General features: G+C 47.5%; 2 protein-coding genes and 2 long non-coding RNA genes across 6 annotated transcripts in view; 3 read left to right on the forward strand and 1 right to left on the reverse strand.

The window, feature by feature from the left end:
• The window catches only part of FOXK1 (forkhead box K1), an 84111-nt gene extending 79275 nt beyond the window's left edge, over nt 1–4836 (forward strand). For both annotated transcript variants that reach the window (XM_081169529.1, XM_081169530.1), the window contains exon 9: nt 4293–4836. In XM_081169529.1, coding sequence (XP_081025655.1) covers nt 4293–4513 — 221 coding nt within the window. In that variant the 3' untranslated portion in view covers nt 4514–4836. The remainder of the gene's footprint in view (nt 1–4292) is intronic.
• Nucleotides 1–8336, forward strand: part of LOC308573107 — a 96106-nt gene extending 87770 nt beyond the window's left edge. The window contains exon 2 of the long non-coding RNA XR_014001919.1: nt 8052–8336. This is a non-coding gene — a long non-coding RNA (uncharacterized lncRNA). The remainder of the gene's footprint in view (nt 1–8051) is intronic.
• The window catches only part of LOC308573146, a 201984-nt gene extending 190199 nt beyond the window's left edge, over nt 1–11785 (forward strand). For both annotated transcript variants that reach the window (XR_014001962.1, XR_014001963.1), the window contains exon 2: nt 10119–11785. This is a non-coding gene — a long non-coding RNA (uncharacterized lncRNA). The remainder of the gene's footprint in view (nt 1–10118) is intronic.
• An 8511-nt stretch (nt 11786–20296) lies between these two features.
• LOC308572870 (uncharacterized protein) overlaps nt 20297–26492 on the reverse strand; it is a gene marked incomplete at its 5' end in the record, with an annotated part of 179729 nt that continues 173533 nt past the window's right edge. The window contains one exon of the mRNA XM_081169299.1: nt 20297–20496. The remainder of the gene's footprint in view (nt 20497–26492) is intronic.

The following is a 26492-nucleotide window of genomic DNA, read 5'->3' on the forward strand; positions in this document are numbered from 1 at the left end:
GGGAAGAACCTTAGGGCGAAGAGTGGGTAATAATACTAATAATAACAATAACTTATGTTCTTGGGGGACGGGGTGGGCTGGTGTGGAGGACTCCCTGGTCCTCAGTGGGGTAACTGTGTCCCTGAAGGACCAGGTGTGAAGCCTGGGAGTCATTTTGGACTCACAGCTGTCCATGGAGGTGCAGGTCAATTCTGTGTCCAGGGCAGATGTCTACCAGCTCCATCTGGTGCGCAGGATGAGACCCTACCTGCCCGCGGACTGTCCCACCAGAGTGGTGCATGCTCTAGTTATCTCTCGCTTGGACTACTGCCATGCGCTCTACGTGGGGCTACCTTTGAAGGTGACCTGGAAACTACAACTAATCCAGAATGCGCCAGCTAGTCTGGTGACTGGGAGCGGCCGCCGAGACCACATAACACCGGTCTTGAAAGACCTACACTGGCTCCCAGTGCTTTTCCGAGCACAATTCAAAGTGTTGGTGCTGACCTTGAAAGCCCTAAACGGCCTCAGTCCAGTATACCTAAAGGAGTGTCTCCACCCGCATCGTTCTGCCCGGACGCTGAGGTCCAGCGCCGAGGGCCTTCTGGTGGTTCCCTCCCTGTGAGAAGCCAAGTTACAGGGAACCTGGCAAAGGGCCTTCTTGGTAGTGGCGCCCGCCCTGTGAAACAACCTCCCATCAGATGTCAGAGAGTACAACTACCTGACATTTAGAAGACATCTGAAGGCAGTCCTCTTCAGGGAAGTTTCCAATTTGTGACATTTTAATGTATTTTAAATCTTTGTTGGAAGCCGCCCAGAGTGGCTGGGGAAACCCAGCCAGATGGGCGGGGTACAAATAACAAATTATTATTATTATTATTATTATTATTATTATTATTATTATTATTATTAAATAGTAATTAAATATTGACTTAATGCAAAGGTTGGATGAACGATCCATATGGATAACTATGGATTAGCGTCGGTTAACACAGTGCTCTTTTTCTAGAAAAAGAGGTGCCGGAACTCAACATGAACGCCTCTCTTTTTCTCTTATAGTGGAAATGGCGCTCACTTAAGAGGTGCCAGAACTAAGTTCCAGCTGGAAAAAAAAGCCCTGGGTTAACACTCCTTTTGCTTTGTGTTCGTGTACTTAAGCTTGAATTGTTTGGGGGGGAAACGTGTTCGTTTGTTTATAATACTAAATTAATTCTGCGTGTGCCAAATTGTTGGTTTTTTGTTGAATTTACTAGAGCGCTCTGTGTGTTTGGCTTGCAATTGTATTTCCAACACTCTGTGTTTTTTGATGGTTCAAGTATCGGTTGCCAGCCCATTTGGGAGACAGCTGGCTCACTGTGGAAAAGCGGCGTCCAAGATGAGAAAGCAATAGAAGAAACAACTGCAATATGTAGAGATAGTTCTTTTTTTAAAAAAATACTATTTATTGAGTTTTACATTTTCATCTTCATCACAATAATATGTCTAATGCAAAGGAAAATACTGAATTTCCCTCTCCCCGCCCCCCGCGACTTCCCTCAACTTCATCTGGTTTTTTAACATATTGATTTCTCCTGCTTGTTTTATTATACCTTGATATTGCATTCTCTAAGATGAATATTATTATGTTCTTATCATTCTAACACCCAGTTTTGTTTTGTTAATTGTAAGTGTTTAGTCAAACCCTGCTAGTAAGTCCATTTCTTTACAGTATTTCTGCAGATACAACATAAATGGTTCCCAGTCTTTTTTAAGTCTCTATTGTCCTTATCCCTGAGTCTTCCGGTTTGCTTCGCCATTTTAGCATATTCCATCAGTTTTTCTTGCCATTCTTCTTTAGTCGGTATCTCGTCACTTTTCCATTTTGGGGCTAGCAGTATCCTAACTGCAGTTGTGGCCTACATAAAAAGTTTCTTCTTTTGGCAAGTCTCTGACCTGTAACGCCTAGTAAAAAAAAAAGGCTTCTGGACTTTTAACAAAATTTATCTTAAATCAAGCATGTCCATTGTTCGTTTTGGGGCCTTAATCCGGCCCGCCGGTCGGTTTAATCCAGCCCCTGCGGCAGTTTATTTCCCAGGGTAAAATCTTTTTTAAAAAAACCACACCAACTTCCATCCTATAAAAAGGTCAACAACTTTGGTCGGCCCCTTCACTTCATCGAATCTGGCCCTCTTTGAAAAAAGTTTGGACACCACTGTTAAACATTCATTTCGTTATAAAATCATTTCGCAATAATTTTTAGTTATTTTACAGTTCCCTGAAGAGGTAGTTTAAACGCGTCTTGTGCGTTTACAAAACCGGCATTGGCAAGGCTAACACTCTTCTTCCTCCCTCTCTTTCCTCCTCCTCCTCCTCTTATTTTTTTTGAAATTGCAATTTATTTATTTGTTAACGTTCTTATATTACATAGGTAAACGTTGTCATATTACATTACAGGACTTACTATAATATACCGTATTTTTCGCTCGATAACACTCACCCGACCGTAACACGCATGTAGTTTTTAGAGGAGGAAAACAAGAAAAAAAATATTCTAAACGAAACAGTGGATGTATGATTTTTGTGGTTCATGCTGTGGCCACAGACATGTGATCCGACGGTGAGTTTGGGGTAGCCCAATGCAAAAAACCGGAGGATCCATGTGGATCCATGTTTGTAACCACGTTTTTGCACCACTGCAGCCCCGGGTAACAGTGGGTGCGTGATTTTTTTGGTGCAAACTGTAGCCATGGACATGCTATGTGATCTGATGGTGAATTTGGGGTGGCCCAGTGCAAAAATCCTGAGGATCCATGTGGATCCGTGCTTTGTAACCACGTTTTAAGTGGGGAAGGAAGGAAAAGGACTCAAGGGACAAGGAGCACGCATGGAGCAGGCTCTGCTTCTCTCCCTCCTCCCCCTCCCCTTTGCGAGCTGGAAAACTTTGCTGGAGGGACAGAGAGCCTGCTTGCTTTAAAGGAGCCTACCAGACAGGAGCCGCTTACACGAGTGTAAGCGGCTCCTGTCCAGTAGGCTCCTTTAAAGCAAGCAGGTTCTGCTTCTCTCCCTCCTTCCCCCGCCCTTAGCGAGCTGAAAAGCAAAGCGGGAGGAGACTGAAAATCTTTCCTGCTATTTCCAGCAAAGCGGGAGGAGAGAGATACAGAGAGCCAGCTTGCTTTAAAGGAGCCAACCGGACAGGAGCCGCTTACACTCGTGTAAGCGGCTCCTCTCCCGCTTTGCTCCTTTAAAGCAAGCAGGCTCTGCTTCTCCCCCCCCCCCCTTAGCGAGCTGAAAATCTTTCCTGCTATTTCCAGCAAAGCGGGAGAAGAGCCGCTGAGTGGGGAGGAGGGAGAGAAGCAGAACCTTCTCGCTTTAAAGGAGCCAACCGGACAGGAGCCGCTTACACTCGTGTAAGTGGCTCCTCTCCCCTCTCGCTTTGCTCCTTTAAAGAAGCAGGCACTCTGTCCCTCTCTCCTCCCCATTCAGCGGCTCTTCTCCCGCTGGAAACCACGGAGGAGGGAAGCATTCGCTCCGTAACACGCACAGACATTTCCCCTTACTTTCTAGGAGGAAAAAAATGCGTGTTATGGAGCGAAAACTACGGTAATTTCCAACATGTATACAAAAATTATATACAAAGAAAGAAAATGAAACAAAAAAAGGAAAGAACAAAGAGAAAAAAACAAAAGAAATTCCCCCCCCCCCAAAAAAATCATATGCCTACCAACACACTAGACTTCCTGTCTATCCCGTTGTATATTCCTTTTTTACAAATGAATGTACTGTATTTTTCGCTCCATAAGACACACTTTTTCCCTCCTAAAAAGTAAGGGGAAATGTGTGTGCATCTTATGGAGCGAATGCGGGCAGGAGGCTCTGCTCAGCACTCCCTTTAAAGAGCCATGTGGAGCGTGTGTGCGGCTCTTGGGGGCTTTTCCCCGAGGAGGGAAAAGGGACTGACGGGCTGCTCTCTGTCCCTTCCCACACCTCCCGGAAAAGCCAGCAAGAGCCGCTGCCAGGCTCTGCTCAGCGCTCCCTTGTAAGGGCTCCCTTTCGTCCCTCATCCTGCTTTGCTGGGAAGCCAGCAGAAGAGGCGCTGTGCAGCGATTGCTCTGCTGGCTTCTCAGCGAAGCGGGAAGAGGGACGGAAGGGTTTAAAGCGAGATAAGTGAGAGCCGCTTACATGCTCTGCACAGAATATTTTTTTTCTTGCTTTCCCTCTAAAAACTTGGTGCATCTTATGGTCAGGTGCGTCTTATGGAGCGAACAATACGGTACTCTTATTATTGTATATTTCTTTGCCTTTTATCTAATACATTCCTCTCTTTCTTCCTCCAGCCCTCACAAATCCACTGCAGCTGCTGGCTGCCCAGGCCAGTTCCTCCACTCCGGCCGTGGTCAGCCAGGCGGCGGAGGCTGCGACGAAAGAGGACCCTCCTGGCGAGCCGGAGGTCAAGAGGCCTCGGGTGGAGGAGCTGAGGGGGGCAGCAGCGGCCCCCTTGCAGACGGGCAGCGTCATCACTTCCACGGCTCCACAAGGACAGGCGGCCAGCGAATAAGGAAACCGGGATGCTCTGAAAGAGACGCGGCGCACGACCTTTGCGGGATTGTCTTTCTTCTTCTGCAGAAAGAAGAAGAAAAAACTACATCTGTAACACCTTTTTTGGGTTGTTGTTGTTTTTTTAAAGTTCCTTTCCAAAAGTTAAGATTTTAACAGGACAGGATGGTGGTTCTTAAGAGTCTCGGGGTGCCAAATGAACGGCCGAAACCTCCAGCTACACAGAAGTCTGCTTTGCCTTTTACTCTGGAGATCTTTTCTCTCTCTCCCCCCACCCCAAACCCCCAGACCTCCTTTTTAGATTAAAGAAACAAATACAGACAATTTGATTGTACGACTGCTGGGGTTTTCCCCCCTCTCCCCACATTAATTTCCTTCCCTTTCCCTCAAATATTGGGCTTTGTTTGTGAGCATATTAAACACAGGACAGAGGCACGTGTGGTTTTGGAGGAGGCTGGCGCAGGATGTGATTCCCAAAAATTACTTCTGCCTCTTTTTATATATGTATGCGCACACACACACATACACAAAGGAATGTTCCCCCCAAGCTTTGAAACCCGAAATCCAGAGGAAGCCCAGCTGGGAAGGGCTTTGCGAAAAGTTAGACATTGCAGGCTATATTGGCCGGTATCCCCAGAAACAGCCTTGTGGGCCTGTTCATTCTTCCCACCAGCTGACCCATGCTCTAACATTGTATTGCTGCGCACAGTGTTCTTCCCCATCTCCCCCCCCCAAAAAAAAGAATGTGCCCCCCAGCCAAGGGACTGAGAAACTATCAGCACAGAGGTGTCAGGATACCGGTTTAAGTCGGTGGTTCCGTTGGTTAGAGCAGGGGTCAGCAAACTTACCGCGCCTCGGGCCAGTGTCTCCAGCGTCGATCGTGCGGAGGGTGGCAGAGCGTGTGCCCATACGCGTACGCTATTTCCGGTGCATTTCCGGGTCGGAGGAGCACCGGAAGTAGCTTGTGCGCATGTGCACGGGCCTCCTCTGACCCAGATGTGCACGGGAAATAACACCTGCACATGCACACAAGCTATTTCCGGTGCTTTTCCAACCCAGAAGTGGGCAGCCACGCAGCGCCAGTAAGAGCGGGCAGTGGGGGTCACCGCGGGCCGGATAAACGAGTCCCTCGGGCCGTATCCAGCCCGCAGGCCTAGGTTTGGGGACCCCTGGGTTAGAGCATGGTGCTGATAACAACGCCAAGATTGCAGGTCCGATCCCCATAACAGACAACTCTGGCAGTGGACTAGAGAATCCTCCAGAATCTATTATAATTCTATGCTCAACATTTGCTGGGTTGGTATAAGTGAGGCTGCGTTTTCTGGCATCTACAGCAGGCATAGGCAAGCTCCAGATGTTTGGGACTACCAATGCCCATCATCCCTGACCACTGATCCTGTGAGCTAGGGATGATGGGAATTGTATCGTATCGTAAAACCTTTATTGGCATCACATACAACATCCAAAACAAATCAATGCAGAATTACCGCTTCCCCAGTGGCACAAAACATTTGCTAAAAGAAAGGAGGCAGAGCAGTCTTATCGTCATATCTCTTGGTCTCCAGGGAGATCAGACGTCTGCAGTGTATTTTGACAACAAAAAACCAAATAGAGATATTTAGCCACTAACTTGGTGAGCTCCTGATCACTCCCCAGTAATAGAAAATGTATGACCTCTGATTCTGACCTCTGAAAATGTTTGACCTCCATTTTGGGGATACAGAGTTGATCCAGAAATTGCTGGCGGAGATCAGCATATAGTTTACAATTGAAAACCATATGTGTAAGGGTTTCCATATTGGGATGCGGGTGATGCTGTGGGTTGAAGCACAGAGCCTAGGACTTGCCGATCAGGTGGTCAGCGGTTCGAATCCCCGCGACGGGGTGAGCTCCCGTTGCTCGGTCCCTGCTCCTGCCCACCTAGCAGTTCGAAAGCACGTACAAGTGCAAGTAGATACATAGGTACCGCTCCAGCAGGAAGGTAAAGGGCGTTTCCGTGCGCTGCTCTGGTTCACCAGAAGCGGCTTAGTCATGCTGGCCACATGACCCAGAAGCTGTACGCCGGCTCCCTCGGCCAATAAAGCGAGATGAGCGCCACAACCCCAGAGTCGGCCACGACTGGACTTAATGGCCAGGGGTCCCTTTACCTTTACCTTTAAGGGTTTCCACCAGGTGGTCTTCACATGGGCAAGTTCTTTCTCCTTCCACCCTGCCTTCCCCAAAGGAGGTTGGATGGATTTGAATTAAACCTGGCCAGTGAGAATGCCCTTCTTTCTTGAGGGTTAAGCAGAAATTCAAGGTAATTGTGGTTAGTTTCATGTGCCCAATAAAGTTGAAAATAAAGAGGGGAACATGTTTTCTCTGCTGCTACTGTTAGTTCTTGGCATTCAATATGGTCAAAGGCCTGGTAACGATGCCTTATGAGGAACAGCTAAGGGAGCTGGGCATGTTTAGCCTGGAGAAGAGGAGGTTAAGGGGTGATATGATAGCCATGTTCAAATATATAAAAGGATGTCACATAGAGGAGGGAGAAAGGTTGTTTTCTGCTGCTCCAGAGAAGCGGACACGGAGCAATGGATCCAAACTACAAGAAAGAAGATTCCACCTAAACATTAGGAAGAACTTCCGGACAGTAAGAGCTGTTAGACAGTGGAATTTGCTGCCAAGGAGTGTGGTGGAGTCTCCTACTTTGGAGGTCTTTAAGCAGAGGCTTGACAACCCTATGTCAGGAGTGCTCTGATGGGGTTTCCTGCTTGGCAGGGGGTTGGACTCGATGGCCCTTGGGGTCTCTTCCAACTCTATGATTCTATGATTCTAATATCCCACAAACATCTGGAGGGCTGGAGTTTGCCTATGCCTGATCTGTGTCTAGTTCCAAGCTTGATTTAACACGGTGCAGATTCAGGGAAGAGAAGAGCTACCCATGGCTACAGCCTCAGGGGAGAGTTGCTCTTGCGCGCGTATCCTGCTTGCGGTTTTCCCACAGGCAGTGCTGGAACTGGATGGGCCACGGGCCTGATCCAACAACCTCCTCTTACATAACAACCTAGGCAGGGCGTTGCTGTGTCTGGATTTGTTAAGAGGGAGCAACCAGCTGGGACCTTTTGGTGCCGTTCCTGTCCATCGAGCCTGAGAGAGGGAGAAAGACCGGAATCGAATAACTGTTCACCTGTAGAGAGGGGGCTGCCCCATTGCTCGCCACACCTTGACATAGCTGTCAACTTTTCCCTTTTCTTCTGAGGAATCCTATTCAGAATAAGGGGATTTCCCTTTTAAAAAAGGGAAACGTTGACAGCTATGCACCTTGAGAGCCCAGATTATGTATTAAGAGGAGCAGACTCCATCTCTGGTAGCCTTTTGTTTTGGACGGCAACTTCTGCTGCAGAAGACTGGTCTGGAGAGAGCTGGGTTCAAATTCCTTCTCGGCCATGCTGCTCTCTGGGTGGGCAGGTCATGCACGTCTAACAACCCTGTGAGGTGGGTTGGGTGGCAAGGAAAGGGGGGAGATTGGGGAGAACTATGAGCGCATCCTCAAGCAGGAAGGGCAGGATAAAAATGTTCATGACTCGTCATTGGATCTCATGAGAGACAGCGGTGGTGTAGTGGTTAGAGCGTCAGAACTAGTGCCCGGCAGAGACCAGGGTCCAAATCCTCACACGGTGAAACTCGCTGGGTGCGATCTTGAGGGCCATTCACCGCCTCCCCTACCTCACAGGATTGTTGTGGGGATTAAATGACGGGGGGGAGAACCACGTGCGCCACTTTTGAGCTCCTTGGAGAAAACGGTGAAATGATAAATGCAATAAATAAATGGATAAATATGATTCCGGTCCCCGTGTCCCGTGGGTGAAGGTTAAGACATCGACCGCTTGGCACTCGTTAGGGTTTCTTCGTATCCGCGGGACTTCAAGTGGGTTTTCAGAGCCCAAATTTAAGCAAATCTTGCTCAGTGCTGAGCTTGGCGGGGGGGGGGCGTAAGGACGAGCGCATGACCCCATGCATTCCTCCAAGCCATTTATTTATTTCCCTGTTTTGCAGGCCCTTATTAAGAAAGGCAGGCCTAAGATTTAGGCGTGTTTGTAAATCCAGCCATGCTTCTGAATTCCTCTGAATTTAAGCATTGCAGCACCTCTTTGAACACTTACCTGATGTTCGGGAAGGGGTGTTGTGCACACACCCCAGTTTGTAAGGCTTGTTCACACGTCGCGGTAAACCATAGTTAATGGGACAGGGGCATCCAACAGGTCGATCGCGATCTACTGGTAGATCCCCAGGAGGCTTTGGTAGATCGCTGTCGATCGCTGGGTCCCTTTCCTTAGCGTTGCTAAAAATCGATTCCCGCCCTGCCCTCCATTGTTGCACGATTTGCAGAAAGGAAGACAAGAGTCTACTCAGTGAGGTTGTTTGTTTCCCCAGCAATCTGTTGGTGAGCGGCTGTTCCCCTTTTCCCTTAAAAATGGGCAGTATTTTAGCCTGGAGCTCCCCAAAATCGGGGCTTTCCTCCTCAAAAATAGCTCAACAATTTTGCCCTGAGTAGATTGCAGTCTCTTGGGAGTTGGCCACCCCTGACGTAGGATATCGGGGAGAGACCCCCTCCTTCCCTCTCAGATTGGCAGATGATAATAATAATAACAACAACAACAATAATAAATTTTATTATACCCCGGCCAGAGCCGGGCTCAGGGCAACTAACACCAGTAAAATTACAGTAAAAACATAATAGGGGAGGGGGGAAACAATTTAAAATACAGGTTAAAATACACTTTTAAATGCAGCCTCATTTTAAAAGTAGCCCATAGATCAAAACCATAAGGGGAGGGAAACCTAAAGGTCAGACTGAGTCCAAACCAAAGGCCAGGCGGAACAGCTCTGTCTTGCAGGCCCTGCGGAAAGATATCAAGTCCCGCAGGGCCCTAGTCTCTTGTGGCAGAGCGTTCCACCAAGTCAGGGCCACTACTGAAAAGGCCCTGGCCCTAGCTGAGACCCATCTAACCACCTTGCGACTTGGGACCTCCAAAATGTTGTCATTTGTGGACTTTAAGGTCCTCCGCGGGGCATACCAGGAGAGGCGGTCCCGTAGGTACGAGGGTCCTAGGCACTCTCTTGATTGTCTCGCCCCCCCCACAGAAATTTGGGGGTAGTAGTGACAAGAGGGTCGTCTTTCTAGCGGCCCCTAAGCTTTGCATCTCCCTCTGCACAGCTTTTTGCAACTGACAGATCCACACCTCTTCCTCCTGAACTTTGACACCTGAGGTCTGTGTTTTCAGGACCCATCCTATTCCTGGGACCGCAATTTGTTTTACCTGTTAGCAATACGGAATTGGTATTTGCTGCAACCTGCCCTGGGACGTGCTAGTAAAAGTCTAATAATAATAATAATAATAATAATAATAATAATAATAATAATGTCTAAACCAGGGCCTGCGGTTTATTTCCTCCTAATGCTAGTCGAAAAGGGACAGGCAACCAAATCAGGCACATTCCTTACCTGTGGTTTACTGTGATGTGCAAAGGGTGCCGATAAATTTTTATTCACAAAAACAGTCCCAGTAAATCTCTCAGCTGTCGTGGGAGAAGGGCAGTCTCTTAGCTCTGTATAACAACAGATACAGCGGTACCTCGCAAGACGAATGCCTCGCAAGACGGAAAACTCGCAAAACGAAAGGGTTTTTTGTTTTTTGAGCTGCTTCGCAAGACGATTTTCCCTATGGGCTTGCTTCACAAGACGGAAACGTCTTGCAAGTTTGTTTCCTTTTTCTTAAAACCGTTAATACAGTTGCGACTTGACTTCGAGGAGCAACTCATAGCACGCGGTGTGGTAGCCTCTTTTGAGGTTTTTGAAGACTTTGGTGATTTTTGAAGCTTTTCCAAAACTTTTCCGACACCGTGCTTCGCAAGACGAAAAAAACCGCAAGACGAAAAAACTCGCGGAACGAATTAATTTCGTCTTGCGAGGCACCACTGTAGTTTGAACTTATTCTGAAGGAGAAATCGAGTTAGGAGCCCTGGGGTTGACTCTTGTAGGCGAGAGAGAGCAGAAATAATCTTGCGAGACAGGCAGAGAAAGACCTGTTCTCTGCGTGAAAAAGTTTGCTTTCCATCTAAAAAAGAAAGAATTGATCACTTGCTTCCCCCTGGAAGTTCTAAGCATCTGGTGCAAAATATCTGTATGCACACACACCCCAGAAATCAATTCAGTTGGGAGAAAAAGATCTTGCTCAATATGATCTATTAGCTCTGGAGGTCCTTTCGTCCGGTCCCTTCTCCTATGCAAGCAGTAATTCTGCCCTTGTCTAAAATAAAGGAAGGTGTCTCTAGTGAGTTCCTGAAGGAATGAGAGCGTTGTGCTGCATGCATTCAGATGCAGTTGCCCAAACTTGTAGGAAACCGTGAACATGCGAGGAGGAGGAGGATGATCACAAGACACCTGACGGGGTTTGCATTGTTGGGAAGCAAAGCCCAGCTTGGGTAAGGAAACAGGACAGATCTTTGCTGTTCTCCAGATCCAACCAGCTGCACGTCTGCCTGCCTACCTTTGCGTGCAAACACAGAGGCCTATTGTTAAAAATCCCACTCCAGCTGCCCACTTTGATCACAGCGAAACAGAGCCGGCTGCGAGGGACTGAGCTGTCTGCAGCAGACGATCTGTGCTTCCTTGGGCAGGGTGGAAATTATTATTATTATTATTATTATTATTATTATTATTATTATTATTACTACTAAATTTATTTATACCCTGCCCTCCCCAGCCAAGACCGGGCTCAGGGCAGCTAAGACCGGTATAAAAACAATTGATTAAGATGCAACTTAAAAACAAGATTAAAATACAACATTAAAATGCACCCTCATTTCAGTAGAAACTCAAATCAAAACTTTTTGGGGATGAAAACGTCAAGTCTTCACCAAGACCAACTATCCAGACTGGTCCTACGTGGGCCAGAAAAAAGCCAGGGAAGTCCCCAAATAGGAGTTCCATCACAGAAGGAGAAAGGAAAGAGGAGGAGGGGATCAAGTTGATTCCAAGCCAAAGGCCAGGCGGAACAACTCTGTCTTACAGGCCCTGCGGAAAGAAATCAGATCCCGCAGGGCCCTGGTAAAGTGGATTAAATCCCAGGCACTTGGATCCAATGCAGCCCAAACGGGATGGGACTACTCAGCTTGGACTTGAGACTCCCCTAAGAAACGGGGGGGGGGGTATATCTCCCTCCATCCTCTTCCAGGTTTGCATTCTTGTTTTCCTTCACACTGTAATGAATTTGAGAGCCCAGGCAAACATCTCCCCCCCCAAAAAAAACCCCAACTTCTGTACTTCTGTACTTCTGACCTATTTGATCTTTTAAAGTCACTTTTTTCTGTTTGGAAAACAACATTTCAGCATCCTTGAATGGAGGTGAGGCCCTAATCATTTTGATCCCTTGAAGGAAGAGACTGCAGAAGCAGAAACATTGCTATGGTTGTAGGACCACACTTAACCTTCATCCACACTTAACCTTGCTTCATATTTCTAGGCACAGGTCTGAGCTATCCAGTCCTGTGTCCGAGTGCTTTTTAGTTTAGTTTAGTTTTGTTTTGTTTTATTGCCCCAGCGCTTTCTCCACGAAGACTCGCTCTTTACCCACTGAAAACAATTAAGTGGAAAATCCGAATTGCTGTTTGTTCCGGTTCAGCAGTAAAGATCAGCTTTTCCTGGACAAAGCAGCAGGATTTTTTTTATTTAAAAAAGCTCAGACAAGGACCGGGCAAGCGTGGACCTGTGTCTAGAAATTGTGGGGCAGGTAGTAAGTGTGGGGGAGCCCTGACTTCAGACTCTGGTCTGTGTGCCTTCTGAATCCAGGGGTAACTTACCTTAGGGCAAAATATGTCCCCGACGTCTCCTGTTGTAGGGTTGCTGTAAGGCAGATTCCCAGAGGTATCCTTTCCATCTTGCTTTGCCAGTGGTGAGGCTTGCTGTTGCAGAGGCTTCTTCTAAGACACATCATCACCAGCCCTCGCCAAATCCTGATGGATTTCACCACTGGGCTCAGGGAGAGGCATCAGCCTTGAAGGTGGATGTTCAGGTTGTTGGAGAGGGGAGATGAATCCAGCCCCATTGGACACGACCCACTAGTAAATTCTCCATTGCAACCCCCTGTCGAGAGCTCTTGCACAACTCCTGTTGAAAACTTCCTGGTGACTTGCACCCCATTTTAAATGAGTGGGATACAGAGCGCCGCTGCCTGAATTTCTCACCTCAAACACCCAAGTGTCTTTGGCCCAGCCCTGGAACTGGGAGTGCCACCCCTAACCTGGCTGCCCTTACCTGCTGTCAGACCACAGCTCCCATAACTCCTTGGCCATCCTGGCTGGAGTCATGGTGGGTTGGAATTGCCAGATTATACAGAGAGCAATGTGGGACGTGGGTGGCGCTGTGAGTTAAACTACAGAGTCTAGGACTTGCCAATCAGAAGGTCAGCGGTTCGAATCCCCGCGACGGGGTGAGCTCCTGTTGCTCGGTCCCTGCTCCTGCCAACCTAGCAGTTTGAAAGCACGTCAAAGTGCAAGTAGATAAATAGGTACCACTCCGGCGGGAAGGTAAACGGCGTTTCCGTGCGCTGCTCTGGTTCGCCAGAAGCGGCTTAGTCATGCTGGCCACATGACCCGGAAGCTGTACGCCGGCTCCCTCGGCCAGTAAAGTGAGATGAGCGCCGCAACCCCAGAGTCGGCCACGATTGGACCTAATGGTCAGGGGTCCCTTTACCTTTACAGAGAGCAATGCTTTGGGGGAGGATGCCTTAGGATATGCCAAGACACTCTTGTGGCTGCATGCAATACCTGCATTGCAGGGAACTGGGAATAGATGACCTAAACTGATTTTATGTTGCAGGGGAAGATGCATAACAATGCACAATAAAACTGTGGTCCAAGGAAGCTTGCTTGCAGCTCCCGATCTTCTCAAAGGGCTACCCTCGAATTCAGGTCTTGCTTTCCTGTTATACAGTATGTGCTGTGCATCCACGAAGCAGTGAAGCCTTAAGTATGTGGGATTTGAACTATGCTGCCCCTTCTTTGTGCTCAGGTTTGCACTGCTCCGAGCTGACATTTCCGGCATCCTTTGCATAGGCGTCAAGCTTGCAGAGGTGCATCCGGTTACCGAGACTTGCAGATAAACATACACCTGCTCACCCGTGGCAAGTAGCAATCTCACCAGGCAAAGGAACTGGTGGGTAGCTCAGTTGGTTAGAGTGTGGTGCAGCTAATGTCAAGGTTGCAGGTTCAGTTCCCGTAAGGGGAAACTGCATTGCAGGGGTTTGAAATAGATGGCTCTTGGGGGCCTTTCCAACTGTATGATTCTATGTCTATGGAGCTCGGGGGGGGGGGTATGTTCCTTTAGGTCATAAACAAGGGACGCAGGTGGCGCTGTGGGTGAAACCACAGAGCCTAGGACTTGCCAATCAGAAGGTTGGCGGTTTGAATCCCCTTGACAGGGTGAGCTCCCATTGCTCGGTCCCTGCTCCTGCCCACCTAGCAGTTAGAAAGCACGTCAAAGTGCAAGTAGATAAATAGGTACCGCTGCGACGGGAAGATAAACGGCATTTCCGTGTGCTGCTCTGGTTCACCAGAAGCGGCTTAGTCATGCTGGCCACATGACCCAGAAGCTGTATGCCATCTCCCTCGGCCAATAAAGCGAGATGAGCGCCGCAACCCCAGAGTCAGCCACAACTGGACCTAATGGTCAGGGGTCCCTTTACCTTTACCTAGGACTGGCACCCAGGCATGCATGGAGAAAGGGGGTAATGAAAATGGTTGTGGCCTACTGCTTTTCGACAGCTTTCATAGAATCCTAGAATGTTGGGAGTTGGAAGGGACCTCAAAGGCTCATCTAATCGAACCCGCTTTGCAAGTTTAAACTGCCCTGCTGGTTTGAGCGTAGCTTGACTGGGCAGTCTTCAGACGAATGTTAAGGACACAAAAGCACAGCGGATTTCTAGGGTTCCGAATCTCCAGCCATGCTGCCCATTGGGAGAGGCAAAGAATGGAGACCTTGAGCAATGCAATGCAAGCAGTCCTCTCTTGACATTCGAGTGCCAAGCAAGTTTTCTCAACAGCCAAGTTCCATGGATTTCAGGGCATCCCGGTCTGATTGAGACGTGGTTCTGGGTGGAGCAAGAATAACCTAACCAGTGCAGCATTGCACGTGCCAGAAACCTGATTCCACAGAACTGTAGAGTTGCAAGGGGCCGCCTCAACTAGTCCAACCCCCTTCTGAAATGCAGGAATAAAAACTGGGTGCAGAGTGATAGCAAAGCAAAGCACATTGGCATACTAACATGGCACTTCCTCGCCCATCCAGCATTACATAAGAAGACAGGGCTTGCTTCAAAGTACTATCCTGGGACTATCAACAAAAGGAGTGGGCTTTAGTGGTAGTTTTTGGACAAGCCTAGGACAGCAGTAAAGGCTGTGTGCTGTGATGATATCTGACGATTAGAATTTAGATTGCTTTTGATACAGAGTGGGGCCTTTTGTTTTAGTGGTGAAATCGCCCCTTGGCACAACAGAATTCTTTCTCACCTTTAGAAAAAGCCTAATACACATTTTTATTGAGAATCATAGAATCATAGAATCATAGAGTTGGAAGAGACCACAAGGGCCATCGAGTCCAACCCCCTGCCAAGCAGGAAACACCATCAGAGCACTCCTGACATAGGGTTGTCAAGCCTCTGCTTAAAGACCTCCAAAGTAGGAGACTCCACCACACTCCTTGGCAGCAAATTCCACTGTCAAACAGCTCTTACTGTCAGGAAGTTCTTCCTAATGTTTAGGTGGAATCTTCTTTCTTGTACTTTGGATCCATTGCTCCGTGTCCGCTTCTCTGGAGCAGCAGAAAACAACCTTTCTCCCTCCTCTATGTGACATCCTTTTATATATTTGAACATGGCTATCCTATCACCCCTTAACCTCCTCTTCTCCAGGCTAAACATGCCCAGCTCCCTTAGCCGTTCCTCATAAGGCATCATTTCCAGGCCTTTGACCATTTTGGTTGCCCTCCTCTGGACACGTTCCAGTTTGTCAGTGTCCTTCTTGAATTGTGGTGCCCAGAACTGGACACAGTACTCCAGGTGAGGTCTGACCAGAGCAGAATACAGTGGCACTATTACTTCCCTTGATCTAGATGCTATACTCCTATTGATGCAGCCCAGAATTGCATTGGCTTTTTTAGCTGCCGCGTCACACTGTTGGCTCATGTCAAGTTTGTGGTCAACCAAGACTCCTAGATCCTTTTCACATGTACTGCTCTCAAGCCAGGTGTCCCCCATCTTGTATTTGTGCCTCTCATTTTTTTTGCCCAACTTTACATTTCTCCCTGTTAAAGTTCATCTTGTTTGTTTTGGCCCAGTTCTCTAATCTGTCAAGGTTGTTTTGAAGTGTGATCCTGTCCTCTGGGGTGTTAGCCACCCCTCCCAGTTTGGTGTCATCTGCAAATTTGATCAGGATGCCCTTGAGTCCATCATCCAAGTCGTTGATAAAGATGTTGAATAAGACCGGGCCCAAGACAGAACCCTGTGGCACCCCACTAGTCACTCTTCTCCAGGATGAAGAGGAACCATTGAGGAGCACCCTCTGGGTTCGGTCAGTCAAAAAAAGAAAGGAGCAATCTAGTGGGACAGGCCACTCTCTTCAACCCATGTTCTTGCATGGTCCAAGAAAGCATGTTTTCTCTCCCAAGGCGAATAATAGATTTGTGTTAAACTCTGTGAAGGCGGAAGGGGCCCTGCGGGGTTAAGTATTTTGAGAGAGTCGTTCTGTCTCAGCAGAGAGCCTTGCACACTTGCAGACTCGTGACCCAGCCATCCCCATCTTGGTGCCCTCAGATGTTTTGCACTGCTTGGCTGCAGTTGCTGAGACTGGTGGAATGGGGTGTCCAAAACATCTGGAGAACAGCTGGATGACAAAGGCTGGCCCCAACTTCCACAGAGCAGCCCCTGAGGAGGTGGCCTCTAGTTCATGAAAACTTATGCCGCAATAAACATATTGGCCATTAATGTGCCACATGACCCTCCATTGTTTTTGCCAGGCATAGGCAAACCCAGCCCGCCAGATGTTTTGAGACTACAATTTCCATCATCCCTGACGACTGGTCCTGCCAGCTAGGGATGATGGGAATTGTAGTCCCAAACATCTGGAGGGCTGGAGTTTGCCTATGCCTGTGACGATCGCACATCTCTACACAAGCCCTTCCCCAACCTGTTTTGAGGTTTCGCAACGCAACTCCCGTCAGCCGCAGCATCATTTGTAGGAACTCGGTCATTTAGCATGGCAGCACTTACACTCTGGAACTCCCTGCCTCATGATATCAAGCAAGACGCTTTCACTGTATCTGTTTTGGCTGCAAACATTCTGGTTTGCCTCTGCAGACGCTTGGAAAGTTGGTGTGAGAATTGTAACCTGTTTTAGTATTTTCACTTTTTGTATGTTTTAAACTATTGCTGCAATTTTCTCCTGACAATTTTATTGTTTTGCCGTTTTGTAAGCCACTTTGAGGTGGTTGTTTCTTTTTACAATCAAGCGGTGCATAGATTTTACGAAATAAAAGAAATAAAAAAACACGGCTGTCCTGGCTCGGGGCTGAAGGGACTTGTAGTTCATAACATCTGGAAGACGCCACACAGAGAGGTTGGAGTTGGGGGCATCCTAGGTTCTCTGAGAGCTTGCAATTTTCCCATTACCTGCAGTCTCACAAATCAGCCAGGGCTGTACCAAAAATCAACATTTGCCCTCATTTTATGCTGGATTTGCAAGTTATCATTGAGCTGATTATTGCTTTACTCTCTCTCTCTCTCTCTGTTGGATCTCGAGGTCTTTCCTTTGACCTGGTTGCAGGTGAGACCCTGGCTGGGCATCCCAGAAGATGCTCCAAAACCAAAATGACCATTTCTGCAGAAACACCTTTTCGCCCGTATCCCTTCATATTCTTGTTGCATCAAATCCATCTTTCACACTTGGGTGGCCGTTTGTCAAAACCTGTACGGTTTCGATACAGGACTTGAAATCCCCCGACCGCAACAAATTGCAAAACATGTCTGCCTCTGAGTTACAAGAGAATAAGAGGGAGGAGGTGTATAAATTTTAAACTTCCGACCCAATATTAATTCAGTTTTCTTCCAAAACCTCTGGCCTCTGTTCATCTTTCAGCAGCTTCCTCCCTTTTGTGGTGGCATGAGGGGGAAAGGGTAGGGCAGTGCTCAGTAGTAGGACACGTGTTTTGCATGCAGAACGTCCGTCCCCAGTAGTATCTCTGAGAAACCCAGTGTAGACAATACTGACATATAGATGGAGCATTGGTATAACCCGATGTTCCTCTGTTTTTCTGCCTGGGTCATTCAGACAACAGTTGGCATTGCCAAAGGTTGTAGACTGATCAATTGATTGATTATAGACTGGTTTATTTTTTAAAAAATTGTATACCACAAATATTCCCGAGTTGGGGGAGGGGGCCTCTGCCAATGTTTGGGTGCCAGGTGCCATTTTGAATCAAGATGGCAGACAAAAATGTGACTTCGCTCAGTTGTTGGCGTGGCGGGTCCTACCTCATAAACTGAAGTACCCGTTTAAAAATCACACACACAAAAAAATGGTTTCAGCAAATTCCCAGGCAGCATCAGGCACTCCCTGGTATTAATATGAAGGGTTAATCTTAATATTATCTGCACATAGTGAGTTTCTACACTAAACTTACTTCTGCAATTGTGGTCAAGCCAGCTACCAGACAGGCTGAGGGGCCATTTCCTGCCTTGCGCTTCCTGCTTCAGTAATGCAAGATAAGAAAAGACACATACAAGGGGCTGCTTAGCTAGCAAAAAGACACATGTACGAAGGAGAGGGGAGGGAGTGCTTAGCCAGCAGAAAGACACACGTACAGGGGTAAGAGGAGGGAGTGCTTAGCCAGCAGTGCTTAGCCAGCAATATAGATATGCCCTAAAAGGGAATAAGTGAAAACTTGCCAGCTGATTGGGGAAGTTTGGGGGAAGTTTGGGAGGTGGGTGAATGCTTTCAGGTATAAGAATGCTTGCTGGACATAGTAAAGTTGCAGCCAGATTTCAGAAGCTATTCTGCTGGTTGTCTCTGTGCACAGATTGCAATAAACTCTTTTCTCCAAAGAAGAAAGCTTTCCTGGAACTTTTTGTTCTCTTCTCGGTTCTGGGCAAGCGGGTAAACGATTCCCTGGTGCAGTAAGGCTTCATATTTTTGGTGCGTTGGCCGGGAATCGCCCCACCCCAGAGGACCGAGGAGGGCCAGGCTCGACCTCAGGTGAACAGCTCAGATCAGCGTTCGCATTTCCAGTGCACACCCTGCCAGTTTGTAGGGGGAGATTGCCACACCGTCCTGGAGTGGAGACACCTGGTCGAGGGAGAAAAGAGGACGGCCGAAAGAGGAAATCCGCAGCGGGGAAAAAAAGTAAGCCCGAAGGAAAGGGCTAGGGGTCCGAGGGATAGGGCCAGAGGCCTGATCAGCCTCACCTGGTCGTGGCAGTAGAGTGCTGCCAGGAAAGGAACTGGCCATGCAGTAAAAGTGCCGCCAGTAAGGTTTGGGAAAGGGAATGGGGCAGAGGGAATTGAGTGTTTTGTTGGCATGTTGTGTGTCAGATACTCCGGTGAATGAATTATTGAATGAGGGCCAGGGCTTAGTGTCCCCTTGGCCGAGCGATTGTAGGGTTGTGCATTTTCTGACAACCTGTAGCATGTGGAGTGTGAGAGAATTTTGAAACCCGGTTAGGAGCGGAGTATCTGAAAAATGGGGTCTGGAGCAAGCCAATGTATTCCTCTGGAATGCTTTTTAAATAACTGGAAAACGGCTACGAAGAGTGATGATTGGGGATTCAAAAAAACAACAACAGAGACTCAGAACTTTATGTGAGGTGGACTTGCCGACCCAGGGAACTGCGTGGCTTTGATTTGGTTCAAATAAATAAATATTTTTTTATCTCATAAGACAAATTTGGCTGAGTGATGGATTTGTGCTAAATACTGCTAAGCTGATACCAAACAGCAACAGCTGGGCCTATGTGTGTGCCTGACCCATGGGTAGGCAACCTAAGGCCCGGGGGCCGGATCCGGCCCAATCACCTTCTAAATCTGGCCCACGTACAGTCTGGGAATCAGTGTGTTTTTACATGAGTAAAATGTGTGCTTTTATTTAAAATGCATCCCTGGGTTATTTGTGGGGCATCGGAATTCATTCACTTTGGTTTTTTCCAAAATATAGTCCGGCCCACCACATGGTCTGAGGGACGGTGGATCAGCCCCCTGCTGAAAAAGTTTGCTGACCCCTTGCCTGAGCCATGCAGTCTCTCCTGCATCCCTGAAGGAATTTCATTTCGTATTTTTATGCTGTCAGCCGCCCTGTGATCTTGAGGTGCAATGGAGGATGCTGGAGTTGGACCCAGTTGTCTCTGTGCAACTAATGCAGGCAACCGCCATCTTGTCCTTTGCCTCAGGCCAGTCATGACCACAGCCGTTCTTACCTGTAGAGCTTTTAAGGGCTTCTTAGATACTTCAATGTGGGTTAAATAAATTAAAAAACTCACTTCAACCCCAGATGGAGAGCAGGGTCATTTTTCTTTCTCTGAATCTGACATTCGTCACGGCTGTTTGTCGTCCAGACTCGAGGTGGAAATGGGATGACGTTATACATGGGAACAAATTTCAAGGTTGGTGTGTGAGGAATTCATAGCTGCACATGTGGAAAGGGTCTTCAGGAGCCACGAAATCATTCCACACGACTGGTGGCAAGTGTCAGGAGTGCATGCAGGAGCCGGGATCTGTGACTAGTAGGGCTTTGCAGGACTGGGGCCTTCCTAAGTTTGTTCTGGAGAGGCAAGGCTCACAGGTGAGGCCGCTTGGTAACTCACAGCACCTGGTGGCAAGAGCCAGGAAGGGATATAAGGTCAGCATTTCCCTTCGGCTCTTTGCCACAGCAACTCGCTTCCTGCCTTGCTGCGTTTGGCTTCTTGCTTCCTGATCCTCAGAACTTGGCTTCTTGACTCCTTGTTTATCAACCCTTGGACCCTTGACTTTGTGACTCCTTGCTTCTTGACCCTTGGACCCTCGACTTCGTGACTCGCTGCTTCTTGACCCTCGGACCCTCGACTTCAGGACTCCTTGTTTCTCGACCCTCGGACCCTTGACTTCATGACTCTCTGCTTCTCAACCCTCGGACCTTTGACTTCACGACTCCTTGTTTCTCGACCCTCGGACCCTTGACTTCATGACTCCCTGCTTCTCGACCCTCGGACCCTTGACTTCATGACTCCCTGCTTCTCGACCCTCGGACCCCTGGCTTCTGGACTCACGTTCCTGCTCCCACCCCGCCATCTTGCCCCCGGTCCCGACGTCCTCAGCCGGGACTTTGGCCACTCATAAACTGGACCGTGACAGCAATAAACAGATGGAAACCAAGCCTTAGGAGGAACGGCAGAGAGATTCCGGTATGTTTAGCCTGGAGAAGAGGAGAAGTGAGAGGAGATAGGATAAAGGTAAAGGTAAAGGGACCCCTGACCATTAGGTCCAGTCGTGGCCGACTCTGGGGTTGCAGTGCTCATCTCACTTTATTGGCCAAGAGAGCTGGCGTACAGCTTCCGGGTCATGTGGCCAGCATGACTAAGCTGCTTCTGGCGAAACCAGAGCAGTGCACGGAAACGGCATTTACCTTCCCGCCGGAGTGGTACCTATTTATCTACTTGCACTGCATGCTTTCGAACTGCTAAGTGGGCAGGAGCTGGGACTGAGCAACGGGAGCTCACCCCGTGGTGGGGATTTGAACCGCAGACCTTCTGATCTGCAAATCCTAGGCCATCTTCAAATATCTTCAAATATCTCAAGGGAGCAAGCTTGTTTTCTCCTGCTCTGGAGGGTAGGACTCACACCAATGGCTTCAAGCTACAAGAAAGGAGATTCCGACTAAACATCAGGAAGAGCTTTCTGACAAGGGACCGACCGGTCTTCCTCAGGAGGTTGTGGTCTCTCCTTCGTTGGAGGTTTTTAAGGAGAGCTTGGATGGCCACCTGTCAGGGATGCTTTAGCTGAGATTCCCGCATTGCATAGGGTTGGACTAGATGACCCTCAGGGTCCCTTCCAACTCTAGGATTCTTTGATTCCATTATATTTGACAGTTTTATTGACACCACATTAACCATTTTTTAAAAAGATGGAGAGCAGAATGGAACTTTTTTTTAACACCCATCCCTAGATTTAATTATACGTCCCTTGATCAATGCCAAATGTGTTCAGGGGTTCCTGTGACACAGATTACAAACAGCTTCTGATTTTAATTGCAAAATGCCTGGAGGCCATTGTTCATGAGTTAACGGCGGAGTCGATTTGAAGAGCGATGTGAACGCTGCAGCTCTTAAGTTATGATGGACAGATGCACTCAAGAAAGCACCATGTCCGTATAATGGAACATTTACCCCAGTTAAATTCCTACATCTAAGTGCAGCAATAGCTTGACCTGGAGGCGCAGCTCTATCTTTAAAACCTGCTTGTACAAGCGTTTTCCTCCCCCTCACAATTTCCATATCAAAAACATAACGTTTTAATAACATCAGGACACAAATCTAACAGGAGAGGAACTCGGCGACCTCAATTTGCATGAAGTTTGTGGAACAAACTCTGGAGTGGAACACAGGTCAGCAGGCCGGGCCGCGTTTGATTTTGCTTGTCCCTGAAGCCTCGACTCGTTTTTTTAAATTAAAAAAATAATGATAGGGATTTCTGTAGGCATTGGCGGAGAAGAAATTGCATGGATAATTTACAATCTGGCGGATGCAAACTTAGAGAAGGGCTGACTAAATGCTGGTAGCGGATTTGGTGGGCTGCAGCGAGTCTTGCATTTTGCTAGGAAGACTCTTGAGGTGAAAAATGTCATTAAGAACATAAGAAGAGACAACTGGATCAGGCCCATGGCCCATCTAGTCCAGCATCCTGTTCTCACAGTGGCTGAAGAATTTCCTTGCGGAAACCAGTAAGCAGGATAAGAGCAACGCTCACCTCCTGTGGTTTCCAGTAAAGCCACTTCCGCCCTGCAGAGGAGGTGGGGCTGCGGGCTTCATGGCCCCACCACGCACGGTGGCTGGGGGAATCCCCAGCCGCGTCACACCCCCACACCCCCGGCCAGCCAATTGGCTGGCTCTGGGGGCCTTGCGTGCCCTATTTAAGGCAGGCGTGGCCAGGGATCTCCCTCTTTTCCCGCCTATCAGCTGTTTCTGTTTCCCACCTGAAATATACTCAGAGTCGCAAAGTGATTTCATGCTCTTTATTCAGCTCATAGTGGTGAGGAGGAATGAATGAAAGTCCCCTCAAAGTATCTGCTTTATATACATTATTTACACAATGGGCTGCACATGATTGGTTAATTCTGGAATTCTACTGTAAGCCAATCAGGTTGTGGATTCACTTATATCTGGAGCAGGATTGGGTGGTTCCTGCCAACCAATCATACTGCTGCATTGTTCTTGGACCAATCAGACTGCTGCATTCTGAATCCTATTGTTCTAGGACCAATCAGACTGCTGCAATTTGGATCCTATTGTTCTAGGACCAATCAGACTGCTGCAGTTTGGATCCTATTCAACTCAGTACATAACACCACCCTTCCGCCCTATAAGGTTTGCGATCCTTGACCTTGCTATGGACCTCGGTTGCCCTCCGTTGAGGGGCCTGGTAGGAATTTTTCCACTTGGCAAATTGGCACCAGCCACTTGGTTTTCACCTACCTCGTAGCAAATCGTCACAACTTTCTTGGTATTGGCGGTTAGGCATTGGTATTGCTCTGTAGATGGAAGAGGGGAGGAAGCGCCATCACCTGCCCCACATATTGAAGGGTAGTCCGATAAAGGATTCTGGGGGGTGTGGCCCTGTCCAAAGCCTAGGGGGTGAGGGCCTAAGGCACGCCCCTGAGCAGTGACCCCAGGGGAGTTCCTAGTTGATGTGCATCAGCAGGACTCCCCCTAGTTAATCCTTCCTGGACTTCAAGCGGACAGGCTGAAGTCGGATATAGTCGGTTAGGACCAATGCCTAAGCCAATACTGCTCATCACCTGTAACCAATAAAGTTGTGGCCTTATTTAGCCCATTAACCTTAATAATTGTGTCATGTGTCTTTATTTCCACGGGGAGGGGGGGGGGCTCGCCACGCAACTGGGATTCAGAAGCTTGGCTGCCTCTGAGGCTAGTAGCCATCAACAGTTTTCTCGCTCCATGAATGTCCCTCATCTTCTTTTACAGCCAAGTTTGTGGCCAGTTTTGTCTCTCGCGGCAGCGACTTTAACCATGTGCTGCACGAAGACGGGTTTTATTTTGTCTTCCGGAGTCTCCCAAAATTCAGCTTCCTTGAACATCCATGAGTTCCAGTGCTGAGGTGAATCATTTCACCTAACGAGAAAGACATAATAATCTGTCACGAACTGAATCCGCATCTGCTGTATTTACTGCCAGTGCCGGATTTACGTATAAGCTAAACAAGCTATAGCTTAGGACCCCACCCTCTTGGGGGCCCCCCAAAAAAATTAAAGGGGGAAAAACTGGATGTACATTTCCAAAATATAAGATAAAACACAAAAAAATAAAACCTACCTACAGCAACAGTGTTTTGTGTTATGTAGGCTCCTATGATATAAGTCATGGGCCCCGCCTGCTAGCCTGCTCCCTCAAATATCACTGGTTTGCTCATTTCTATATCAATTACTTTGATAAAATACATATTTTGTTATGTGCAAATGGCTTTAGATACCTATTAGGTCCATAATTTACCATGTAGCATATACAGATAGGTAGCCGTGTTGGTCTGCTATAGTCAAAATAAAAAAATTCCTTCCAGTAGCACCTTAAAGACCAACTAAGTTAGTTCTTGGTATGAGCTTTCGTGTGCATGCACGAAGAAGTGTGCATGCACACGAAAGCTCATACCAAGAACTAACTTAGTTGGTCTTTAAGGTGCTACAGGAAGGATTTTTTTTATTTTGACATGTAACATATATTCAACACAAAAAACAGTGGCAATTTGTTGTTGACAAAGGACAGCTGGGGTGGGCAGGGTATAAATAAAAATTATTATTATTATTATTATTATTATTATTATTATTATTATTATTATTATTATTATTATTATTATTTTATATATATATAGGGCCCCATTACCTTCAGGAGCTTAGAGCCTCATCAAACCTAAATCCAGCCCTGTTCACTGCACTAAAATCTCCCCTCAGGCGCATTTTCAGGTGGCATATTTCATGAACTCCTTTTCTGGGGGGAGGGACCCTGATTTTGGGAACTGCCTCAGGGCTCCCAACTACCGGAACCCAGCTTTGGAACAAGCAGACCGAAGCTTGCAAGTCCTGCTGGCGTTGCTTGCCCTGCAAACATGCCAAGCAGGGTTTGATCCTGGTTTGCAGGGGAAGTGCAGATCATCGCCTGTCCCCAAACAAGCATCAGAGAAAGAGAGTTGCCTTGTGCAAAGAGAAGCAGAGTGGAATGAGTTTATCGAATTGCCTTCTGCCCATCCATTACCATCAAACCAAGGTTTGGTGTTATGTCTACCTATCTCAAGGAAGCAATGAAGATACAGTCATGCAATTCTATCTCACAATTGAAAGGAGATTCATTGCAAAGCGGTCTTAAAGTTGTCAGTCATGTTCTAATGTTCTTTAAAACAAAAAAGAATCCTGCACAGAGTGAGGAGTTTGTAGACATCTTTTTCCCCCTAGTCTCTCTAGTTGATGAGCTATGGCAATGTGTGAAGGTTTTCTGCTTGGCTGTGAGAGAAATCTAGCTGTAAATTTCATACAGTGTCAAGGCACTAACATAAAACCCATCTCTAGCAAACATGCTTTGCATTTATATGATCTTTAAATTCCTGGGGGAGAGGATGGTGGAAGATGCAGCCAGACTCCACAAAACCAGCCAGCAGCCGACTATAGGATATTTGCTTCTTTCCCCATTACCATAGTTTGCTGACAAGAGGCGAGGGAATAGCAGCTGGAACAAAATATCAAGCATTTCCCCTCTAGTCCAGGACTGTTCTTTTCATTAGCAAACCAATGATTTTTCTGCAAGACTATAGTATCAGTGCAGTCTAAGTATTACTCTCCAGAATCAAGTTGCTTCTGTGCCCAGTTAGTATTTAAAGCCCTAAATGACTTAGACCCCAAATATCCGAAAGACCCATCTGCTTCCATATAGACTTTCCCGAGTATTAACATCAGCAGAGGGGTACCCTATTTGTAGTCCTGCTGGCCTCAGAAATTCAGGGATTAAGAAGACTTGGTAATGCTGTTTGATTTCGGAGGAGGCTAAGGGGAAAGTCAGAGGCAAAAACTCAAAAAGAGTTTAGGCCCCCAAACTAGAATGCCCCAACTGAATGCTTTCGTCCAGCCTTCACCATCCTGGTGTTTTGAACTACAACTTACATCAGCTAAATCGTGGTGGCATTTTATAGCACACTCTCTTTAAGTTTTCAAAGTACTTCACATGCATTATCTTAGTAATCCTAACAACAGCCCTATAGAGTAGGTCGGTATACTCATTCCACACTACAGATTTCATGGTGAGAAAAGAGAGCTTGAGGATGGGATACCGTGTCTTGCCAGAAAGACATTTGATGAGTTCCTGCTAACAGGTAGAGATGTGGCCCAATTCTGTGGATGTTTACTTGGAAGTCGGTACTGCTGAATGCAATGGGACTTTCCCAAGTTAAATGGAATTAGAAGAAGGAGGAGGAGGAGGAGGAGGAGGGGGAGGAGGAGTTTGGACTTGATATTTCGCCTTTCACTCCCCTTTTTGTTGTTGTTTAGTCAATGAGTCGTGTCTGACTCTTCGTGACCCCCTGGACCAGAGCACGCCAGGCACTCCTGTCTTCCACTGCCTCCTGCAGCTTGGTCAAACTCATGTTGGTAGCTTAAGCTTTACTGCCTGGGTTTTTATAACTGCTGTATGGAAAGGCACAGGA

This window comes from Podarcis bocagei, assembly GCF_964188305.1.
Source record: "Podarcis bocagei genome assembly, chromosome: 14".
Lineage (NCBI taxonomy): Eukaryota > Metazoa > Chordata > Lepidosauria > Squamata > Lacertidae > Podarcis > Podarcis bocagei.